The following is an 11,093-nucleotide window of genomic DNA, read 5'->3' as shown; positions in this document are numbered from 1 at the left end:
CCAGTGTCACACAATGCCAGTTTATAGATTTGTAGTACTGTCTAATACATACAGCAATGGTTAATTTAACTTAATTGTTTTAGTTGGAGAGAAGGAATTTAATTTATTTAGGCATTACTTATTCAGAGCCTCCATGTTACATAAGCATACTGGTTTAAAATGCTATTTAGGGCCGAGCGCAGTGGCTCATGCCTGTAATCCCAGCACTCTGGGGGCCGAGGCAGGTGGATCACTTGAGGTCAGGAGTTTGAGACCAGTCTGGACAACATGGTGAAAACTTGTCTCTACAAAAATACAAAAATTATCTGGGCATGGTGGCATGCAGTTATAATCCCAGCTACTTAAGATGCCGAAGCAGGAGAATCGCTTGAACCCAGAGGCAGAGGTTGCAGTGTACTGAGATTCCGCCACTGCACTCCAGCCTGTGCAAAACAATGAGACTCCATCTCAAAAAAAAATTAAAGAAATGCTATTTAGACAATTCTGTTACATTTTACTGTATCTGATAGTGCTTACATTTTTAAATTTTAAAATTAAAGCAAAAGTAATTTTCAAATCTAATTTTGATTAAATCATGCAACATGCAAAAAGAGAATAAATATTTTATGATCCTAATCATTAAAAATCTAAAAAATGCAAAGGTATCTCCTGTGAGAAAAAGTACATCAATAGTTATTAGACAGCTGGGAAGAGCAGCAAGAGAGAAAGATTAAAAAAACAAGAGGCAAATATGTGAGGGTTTGGATCATAGTCCCAAAAGACACAATCTCAAATGTTGAAATCCCAAAATCCGTAAAAATTAAAATTGCTAAAGTCTATATCTCTAATGTAAAATCCTGAAAATTACAATAACAAGATTGCATCATGTTACATGGAACTATTACCTTGTTACTGTCTTTATGCAGATTTCAAATGAATCCCCAAACCCAAATGATGAATTTGAAATTGGGTGTGATCAAGCCTTCTCAAAGTGAATTTCAAGGTATTACTAATAAAGTTTGTTAGGCCGGGCGCGGTGGCTCAAGCCTGTAATCCCAGCACTTTGGGAGGCCGAGACGGGCGGATCACGAGGTCAGGAGATCGAGACCATCCTGGCTGACACGGTGAAACCCTGTCTCTACTAAAAAATACAAAAAACTAGCCGGGCGAGGTGGCGGGCGCCTGTAGTCCCAGCTACTCGGGAGGCTGAGGCAGGAGAATGGTGTGAACCCGGGAGGCGGAGCTTGCAGTGAGCTGAGATCCCGCCACTGCACTCCAGCCTGGGTGGCAGAGCGAGACTCCGTCTCAAAAAAATAAAAAAAAAATAAATAAATAAAAAAAAAAAAAAAAAAAGAACTGTTTGTTTTAGGGAATGCTTTTTTTTGTTTGTGATATTCAATATTGGAATAAGGACTCTCATTTTGGGGACATGAAAGGCATAAGAAAGTGCAGCTTAAACTCAGGAGGCTGAGGCAGGAGGATCGCTTGAACTCAGGGGTCAGAGGATGCAGTGAGCCGAAATCACATCACTACCCTCCAGCCTGGACGACAGAGCCAGACTCCATCCCAAAAAAAAAACAAAAAACAAAAAAAACAAAAAGTGCAGTTAAAGATACAAAAGCCTTGACCACTCACCATCCATCTCCACCAGCAGCTGGTTCAGTGTGTTCTCCTGCTCACTCTGCCCTCCAAAGTTGCCTCTTCCTCTCTTCCTTCCCACCGCATCAATTTCATCGATGAAGAGGATGCAAGGGGCATTCTTCCGAGCAAGGGCAAATAAGTCTCGGACCTTGGCAAAAACAGAAAGAGAGTCATTTGACCAGAGAATATTATTTATCCTCTGAATAAGAAACGAAATAAATCGGCCGGGCACAGTGGCTCATGCCTGTAATCCTGGCATTTTGGGAGGCCGAGGCGGGTGGATCACCTGAGGTCGGGAGTTCAAGACCAGCCTGACCAACATGGAGAAACCCCGTCTCTACTAAAAATACAAAATTAGCCAGGCATGGTGGCGCATGCCTGTGATCCCAGCTACTCAGGAGGCTGAGGCAGAAGAATCACTTGAATCCGGGAGGCAGAGGCTGCAGTGAGCTGAGATCGCGCCACTGCACTCCAGCCTGGGTGACAAGAGCGAAACTCTGTCTCAAAAAACAACAACGAGAAAAAAAGAAATGAAATAAAACTTCAGTTTCCACGTGCAGACAATCTTTCTGTGATACACACTGTAAGGTACATTTTTTTAAAGAGTTACAAGTAGCAAAGAAGCGGCAAATGAGGAGTAACCTGGGTAACTGAGTTAAGGTGAGCAAATCTTTCTCAGATCCCATAAATTACTGTATATGTAATAAACACTGATAATATCTGCTATTTTTGTAATACCAACAAATTAACATTACATATATGCCTACACAAAGACAATACAGTACAGCTGTAAACTTTACATTGAGTTGAAAGTTCAGACTTCTCTAGGGTTCACATTTCACGCCTAAGGAAGTTATTAACAGGCTGGGACTACTAAGGGGTCTATGCAATCATGTATAGACCTGTACAATGAAGCCAAAGACCATCCAAGCTCACCAGCTCATCCCCAAAGAGGGGGTGACAGCCTTCGTCTGCCACCCACCCCACCACAGACCATCCTGATAGCACATACCCTCAGACAAACCTGCAGTCGGGAGGAGGAGGAAGAGCCACTCAGTGCCTCACCATCTGTCACCTGCCCCTTTAGGGAGCGTCAGAGACAACTCTCCACCCGCCCACTCCCACCCCCACTCCCCACCCCCACTTCACTGGCCAGAAGTCCAGGTCTTCCTGCCTGGATTTCTGGATGTTCATTCCTACACTGCTCTGAACACATCTCCTAAAATAACTCGTATCCTTCTCCAGCCTCCCCTCTGAACTCCAGATCTGTGACCTACAGAACCACACCTTCAAACTACATCCATCCTGTCCTGGTATGAACAGGAACTGAGCTATTCCAGCAAGCCTTAAGCAGGAGTCTGCATCTTCCCCTACAGGCTGGCTGGGGCTGGGGTCCATCTCACACTCCACTGCTGCTACCAAAATAACTGCTGGAAAAGCCCCTGCTTGCTGAGGCTCAGGCCTCGTGGCAGGCACTCCACCCCGCTGTGCCGTGGGTCTCCCCGTGGGACATCACTATGTCCTCAGTGATTTCCATCCATGTGACTCTCGGTCTCTCAGTTCCCTGGCCATCTCTTCATTCACCTTTTATTTCACTCTGACAAGAACAGCACTAACAAGGTTGCCTTTTAAACCACCATCTTCAAGTCAGCTCCTCTCTGAGCACCCCCTCCTATCATCTGGCCCCACACACACACTCAGGTATCTCATGCCAACTCTTTACCACTTCTCAGCTCTCCAATCCACCAGGCCCACCCTTCCCCACCACCACCCACAGCTCCTCTCCTGTCTTCAATCTCCCCCCCATCCACATTATATCTCATGGCCCATCATCATAAATGCCCAACTCCCCCTCATTCCCTATTTTTCTATGACTTACCTGCACAACAAGAGCAAAGTGTGAAACAGATTTGAAGGTGAGGCTGGACACGGTGGCTCACACCTGTAATCCCAGCACTTTAGGAGGCTAAGGCGGGTGCATCACCTGAAGTCAGGAGTTCAACACCAGCCTGGCCAACATAGTGAAACCCCATCTCTACTAAAAATACAAAAATTAGCTGGGCATGGTGGTAGGCACCTATAATCCCAGCTACTAGGGAGGCTAAGGCAGAATCACTTGAACCCAGGAGGCAGAGGTTATGCCACTGCACTCCAGCCTGGGCGACAGAGCAAGACTCCATCTCACGAAAAAAAAAAAAAAGCCTCTTACACTTCAACAACCAAAAAAAAAAAAACCCAATTAAAAAATGGGCAAAGGATCTGAATAGACATCTCTCCAAGGAAGATATAAAAATATACAAATGGCCAATAAGCACATACAAGATGTTCAACATCACTCCTCATCATGCAAATGCAAATCAAAACCACGATATACTATGTCACACCCACTAAGGTGGCTATCATTAAAAATTAGACAATAACCAGTGTTGGTGAGGGTGGGGAAACATCAGAGCCCCTTACACACTGCTGGTAGGATGGAAAATGGGCAAGTAGTTTGGAAAACAGTCTGGTGGTTCCTTAAAATGTTAAATATAGACTTACGATTCGAAAACATTATGTTAAGTAAAAGAAATCACGCATAAAAAACCACATATTGTATAATTTCATTACATAGAATGTCTGTACTAGGAAACTCTGCTGTGTAGTTTGCTTAGGACTCCCGATTTACATTTTTTTTTCTTTTTTTTTTGAGATGGAGTCTTACTCCATCACCCAGGCTGGACTGCAGTGGCGAGATCTCAGCTCACTGAAAGCTCCGCCTCCCAGGTTCACACCATTCTCCTGCCTCAGTCTCCCGAGTAGCTAGGACTGCAGGCGCCCGCCACCATGCCCGGCTAGTTTTGTTTTTGTATTTTTAGTAGAGACAGGGTTTCACCGTGTTAGCCAGGATGGTCTCGATCTCCTGACCTTGTGATCCGCCCACCTCGGCCTCCCAAAGTGCTGGGATTACAGCCACCGTGCCCGGCCAGGATTTCTTCTTGATGTAATGGAAATGTTGTAAAACTGATTGTGGTGATGGCTGCACAAATCTGTGAATTACTAAAAGCTACTGAATCGTATACATTACACAGATCAATTGTTTGGTATGTCAATTATATCTCAATAAACGTTGTCACCAAAAAAAAAAAAAATCCACCAATAAAGCAAACTCTTTTTTTTTTTTTTTTTTGAGACAGCGTCTCACTCTGTCGCCCAGGCTGGAGTGCAGTGGTGTGATCTTGGTTCACTGCAACTTCTGCCGCCTAGGTTCAAGAGATACTCCTGCCTCAGCCCCCGAAATAGCTGGGATCATAGGCATGCACGACCACGCCTGGCTAATTTTTCTATTTTTAGCAGAGACAGGGTTTCGCCACGTTGGCCACGCTGGTCTCGAACTCCTGACATCAAGCGTTCCGCCCACTTCAGCCTCCCAAAGTGCTGGGATTACAGGTATGAGTCACCGCGCCAAGCCATCAATTCTTGAAATTGGTCTAATATAGGTAGCAGACTGCAGTCCTAGCTGGTGTGAGGGAAGGTGGGGTAGAAGTCACAGGCCTTCCTGAAGGCTTAGGCCTGGAGCTCAGGCCATGGACTGGTGACAGGTCACTCTAGCACTCTAGGGCGAAGGGCCATCTCTAGCAAGTCCCCCCATCTGTGGGGAAGTGGTGGGTGTAAGGAAGCTGTACCATCAGAACAGAATGAGACTCACTCTAGCTGGGCCCACACCAACGAACATCTCCAAAAACTCGGATCCACTAACGGTGATGAAGGGGACATTGGCTTCTCCGGCTGTGGCCTTAGCTAGCAGCGTCTTCCCAGTGCCTGGAGGACCAGTGAGAATGGCGCCCTTCAGATATGAAAAAAGAAATTACATTTAATGAGAATTTCAGAAAAGTAGATTGTGTATCCGCAAATAATTCCAAGATATAATTCTGTCTCTAAATCTTATTGATATACATTAAATATTAAACATTTGTGCTATGGTAGAACATTTTTATATTAGTAAGAATAAGAAAAAGATTATCAAAAATAATTTTGTTTCAAAACATTTGGTAACAATGTGAAATTTAAAATATTTCCTTTTTTTCCTAGTGCTGATTTTTAGACCTTTAATCTAACAGTATGTAAAGGGCGACTTAGGCTAGGAATATACTAATAAACCCGCTAAGGTTTACTTAAATAATTCAAGAAGACAGAAACACCACACTCCTGATTTATGTAATTCTTTTACTCTTTACAAGTAAAATTAGTTTTTGAGCTCAAATAATTAATAAACCCAACTTCTGACTTAACTTTCATGTACAAATCAGCACATTTTTAGCATGGTTGGACATGCAACTTAAAACCTAACTGTGAATTTATTTCCACTGACCACCCACAAACAGTGTCCTCTCTTACTTATAAATAGACATACTACCACACTACCATATCCAAACACTGTGAGGAGGTAGATAATATGGTCAAATGATATTTTTTCTAGGCTTTGTAATAAAACCTTAAGGTATTTTTAAAATTTTGCTTTTCATCTTTAAAAGTTTCACAAATGAAGTAGAAATTTAACGACCAATGACGAACTTAACTACAAAGAAAGAATGTGTTTGCTCAAACAATACACTTTTTTTTTTTTTTGAGATGGAGTTTCACTCTTGTTGTCCAGGCTGGAGTGCAATGGCAAGATCTCGGCTCACTGCAACCTCCGCCTCCCAGGTTGAAGCGATTCTCCTGCTTCAGTCTCTTAAGCAGCTGGGATTACAGGCGCACACCACCATGCCCAGCTAATTGTTTGTATTTTTAGTAGAAAGGGGTTTCACCATGTTGGCCAGGCTGGTCTCGAACTCCTGACCTCAGGTGATCCACCCACCTCGGCCTCCCAAAGTGCTGGGATTACAGGCATGAGCCACCACACCTGGCCCTACACAACTAATGTAATAGTCAGCTAGGTGTGATGCAACTGGATACTAAGTAACAGTAAGTTATAAATTCATAAAATATGACTTTTTATCCATAGAAGCAAGACATAAAAATCAGGGAAATAATGATTATCTTTCAAAGGATTCCTTTAAAGTAAAACTTATTAATGGACTTTAAAAAGAAATATACAGGCCAGGTGTGGTGGCTCAAGCCTGTAATCCCAGCACTTTGGGAGGTCGAGGCGGGCGGATCACGAGGTCAGGAGATCGAGACCATCCTGGCTAACACAGTGACACCCCGTCTCTCCTAAAAAATACAAAAAAACTAGCCAGGCGAGGTGGCAGGCGCCTGTAGTCCCAGCTACTCGGGAGGCTGAGGCAGGAGAATGGCGTAAACCCGGGAGGCGGAGCTTGCAGTGAGCCGAGATCCAGCCACTGCACTCCAGCCTGGGGGACAGAACGAGACCCCGTCTCAAAAAAAAAAAAAAAAAGAAAAAGAAAAAGAAATATACATTTTTATTTTTATTTTTATTTTTTTTGAGATGGAGTCTCGCTCTGTCGCCCAGGCTGGAGTGCAGTGGCACGATCTCGGCTCACTGCAAGCTCCGTCTCCCGAGTTCACACCATTCTCCCACCTCAGCGTACCGAGTAGCTGGGACTACAGGCGCCCACCACCTCGCCCGGCTAGTTTTTTGTATTTTTAGTAGAGACGGGGTTTCACCATTCACAGGATGGTCTCAATCTCCTGACCTTGTGATCCGCCTGCCTCGGCCTCCCAAAGTGCTGGGATTACAGGCGTGAGCCACCGCGCCCGGCCAGTTTTTATTCATTCACTTTTTATTAATTTACTTAATAGCTGATCCATTTAACAAATATGAAGTTACTGTCCCATGCCTAGCCTTATGGGCACCAAGCCCTATAGGGTACAGCCCACCACTAGCACAGCGGGCACAAGTGTATTAGCTGGAAAGGGGAAGGTGATGGCGAGTGCTGTGTCCTCTCTGCTGGATCCTGTGCTGTGAACCTCGGTGCCAGCACAGGTGTCTTGTCCACATTCAAGGGACACTGGGTGACAGCATTGTGTGACATGGTCAGTGAGCTACCGCGGCCCTACAGCTGCTGAGAGATAGGGCATCTAAATCAGATTGGAGGAAGAGGGAAGACGAATCAAGAAAAGTCTTCCAAGAGGAGGTAACACAGATATTTTCAGGAATACATACACTATACAAGACACATCCACACAGAAAAACTGACCCAAAACAATCCTCGAGTTGGGCAGAGGCTACCCTAGTGAGCTGAGAAAGAGGAAGGACAGGAAAACAGCTATTTATAATAAGTAATCAAACTTCATAAAATTATAACTTCAGAGATCAAGAAACACTTCGAAAAGTTAATCTTCTAAAAGTTCATTTTACCTTTGGGATTTTTGCTCCTAAGTCTTGATACTGCTTTGGGTTTTTCAAGAAATTCACAAATTCCATGATCTCCAGCTTGGCCTCCTCACAGCCAGCCACATCTTTGAACTTCACATCAATTTCATCCTTTAAGACCTTAGCAGTGGTTTCTCCGACACTGAAGAGTCCACCCATCCCTCGGCCTGTCCGGCCGATGCCAGCAGGCCCTCTTCTGATGGTGTAGAGCAAGAAGGCGATGATGAGCACTGTGGGCAGCATGCTCAGCAGAAAAGAGCTGGGGACACACAGCGCAACATGGGTTAGGACTGGCTGCTCACCTCCAGCTTTCACATGTGGTGCAAGGTATCAATATAAACATATATAGCTACATCAAGGTATACCTTCCGCACTTAATACAAATGAGGGTAACTTGCAAGTGTTCTTCAAAGGCAACAGAATTCCCAAATAAGTTCCATGGCAACCAACTCTTGAAATAAATGGAGCATCTGCCCAGACTTTAAGTGGGGTAACTAGCATGGTCTTATTAAAGACAACCCCCAAAGAAGTAGTTCTGATGAGAGAAGAATCACCTAAAAATCCTGGAAAACTCTGTGAAATATAAACATAAATGACAGTTCAAAGATGGGAATGCCATACTTTGATACAAAGGAGTTCTTTATGCTAAAATCCTTCCAAAGGTCAATTCATTGAATGTTAATACCCCAAACCACTGCTTAATCAAGATAAGTATAGATGTGTAGAAAATGAATGAATCAAAAAAAATAAAAATAAAAATAAAAATAAAAAGCCAGGTGTGGTGGCTCACGCCTGTAATCCCAGCACTTTGGGAGGCTAAGGCGGGTGGATCGCCTGAAGTCAGGAGTTCGAGACCAGCCTGGCCAACATGGTGAATCCCTGTCTCTACTAGAAATACAAAAATTAGCTGGGCATGGTGGCAGGGGCCTATAAGCCCAGCTACTCAGGAGCCTGAGGCAGGAGAACTGCTTGAACCGGGGTGGGGGCAAAGGTTGCAGTGAGTCAAGATCACACCACTATACTCCAGCCTGGGCGACAGAGCGAAACTCCATCTCAAAAAAAAAAGAAAATGAATGAGTCATGTGCAAAAACTAGTGAGTTACTAATAGCTTTTTTAAAATATGGCCAAACTGAGAAAGGCCTGTTTGAGAATATAATGTGTAGCCCTGTACCCAGGGACAGAACACAGTGAACCATAGCAGCACAGTAAACAGTCTCCAAAATATTATCTTTGAGATTACCCATCACTTTCAGCAATGTAGACAACAGGCACCCGATTTTCTCCTTCTATGCCCAGTTCCTGCTGTAAAGTTTCCAGATTCCGTTCAAAGGTGTCCACACTGCCAATATTAAACCAAACGTATTGCTATAAAAACAAAAAAACAAATACCCTAAGAATAAAGTGAAACTAAAAGGTTCAATTCACTAAAGGGTTCAACTTTTTAAGAATTTTTCAGAAATACTGAAAATTTATAAAAAAAAAAAACAGTAATAAAAATTTGGCTTTAATAATGTGGTGATTAAACATCACTCACTGAGAACACTTGGCAATTCTTGGCAAATAAGCATTTCCTTAGCAGCAATATCTCAGTGGCTCTAAAATTATAAACTCAAAAAACAGAATGAAAAACCTATTTGAAAACATAATCCTTTTTAAAATAAATATGCATTATTTTCCTCTTCCTCCATTCCCTAGGTATTTTATTTTAGCTCCCTATTCCCAAATTTAAAACTACTGTGAAACAGTGATAAGAACTAAAGTTTACTGGGTGTGTACTAAGTGCCAAGCATTGTTCTGGGCTCTTTAGATGCATTAGTTCATTCAATCCTGAGGACCATCCAAAGAAGCAGGTGCCATCACTGAGGACGATGTTCAAAATTCGAACACCGCACCCCCACTGTGCAACTGGAACAGATGTGCCTTGCTGTGCCAGGCACTCCCTCTTTATTCCCTGGAGCTGCAGAGACCCAGAGGGCCCAGCACAGCGATGCCTGAGGGGCCAGGTCAAGGCTATTCCACCAACCAGCATGTAATTATTTCCTATTGTACTGAGTGAATGTGAGCCCTGACTCCTGCTCCCATTCTACAGATGAGAAAACTTGCTCATGGTCACACACAAAATAAGCAGCTGGGATATGAACCCAGACAGTCTGGCTCCTGAACCAGTGTCCTAACCACAATGCCACATTGCCTCTGCACAGCCATGAGGACACTGATGTTAACAGCTCACATTTATGGAGTTTACTAGCTAGAAGACCCCATTTCAAGCACTGCGCACGTATTAGCTCCATTTTATAGTACAAAAACTGTTTCTCCTTTAACCTGCAATCATCTTTTTTTAAAAAAAGTATTTTTAAAATCAAAACAGTAAGTCTATGATATAAAACTCATTAGAGAGGCTGGGCACAGTGGCCAGTAATCCCAGCACTTTGGGAGGCCCAGGTGGCAGATCACCTGAGGTGAGGAGTTCGAGACCAGCCTGATCACCATGGCCTCAGACGGTCTCTACTAAAAATAAAAAAATTATATAGGCATGGTGGCATCCGCCTATAGGCCCAGCTACTTGGGAGGCTTGAACCTGGGAGGCACAGGTTGCAGTGAGCCAAGACTGTGCCACTACATTCCAGCTTGGGCGACAGAGTGAGACTCCATTTCAAAACAAAAAACAAGGCCGGGCGTGGTGACTCACGCCTGTAATCCCAACACTTTGGGAGACCAAGGCGGGTGGATCATGATGTCAGGAGTTCAAGACCAGCTTGGCCAAGATGGTGAAATCCTGTCTCTACTAAAAATACAAAAAATTAGCCAGGCATGGTGGCAGGCACCTGTAATCCCAGCTACTCGGGAAGCTGAGGCAGAGAACTGCTTGAACCCTGGAGGCCGAGGTTGCAGTGAGCCCAGATCGCGCCACTGCACTCTAGCCTGGGCGACAAAGTGAGACTCCGTCTCAAAAAACAAACAAAAAAGCAAAACCCTCATAAGAGAGCAACATGTCATCACATATCCTTCCCACCAGTGTTACTGAGTGAGGAACATTACTGTGGTATTTCTCTCCAAGAATCTAAAAATAAAAGATGAAGAGTAAGTTTTACATTATGTAACAACATAATATTATTTGGTAAATTATTCACTAACAAAGATACAAAATTCACA

General features: G+C 43.8%; 1 protein-coding gene across 3 annotated transcripts in view; it reads right to left on the bottom strand.

Annotated features, from left to right (window-relative positions):
• Window positions 1–11,093, bottom strand: part of AFG3L2 (AFG3 like matrix AAA peptidase subunit 2) — a 52,474-nt gene that overhangs the window by 25,565 nt on the left and 15,816 nt on the right. For all 3 annotated transcript variants that reach the window (XM_025364878.1, XM_025364879.1, XM_025364880.1), the window contains exons 7-10: window positions 9,181–9,305; window positions 7,925–8,198; window positions 5,309–5,446; window positions 1,615–1,768 (exon numbers count right to left, since the gene is read on the bottom strand). In XM_025364878.1, the coding sequence (XP_025220663.1) occupies window positions 1,615–1,768; window positions 5,309–5,446; window positions 7,925–8,198; window positions 9,181–9,305 (691 nt within the window). The remainder of the gene's footprint in view (window positions 1–1,614; window positions 1,769–5,308; window positions 5,447–7,924; window positions 8,199–9,180; window positions 9,306–11,093) is intronic.

Source organism: Theropithecus gelada, chromosome 18, assembly GCF_003255815.1.
Source record: "Theropithecus gelada isolate Dixy chromosome 18, Tgel_1.0, whole genome shotgun sequence".
In the NCBI taxonomy this organism is placed as follows: Eukaryota; Metazoa; Chordata; class Mammalia; order Primates; family Cercopithecidae; genus Theropithecus; species Theropithecus gelada.
The sequence above is the reverse complement of the archived record's forward strand: the minus strand, read 5'-3'. Positions and strand labels throughout refer to the sequence as shown.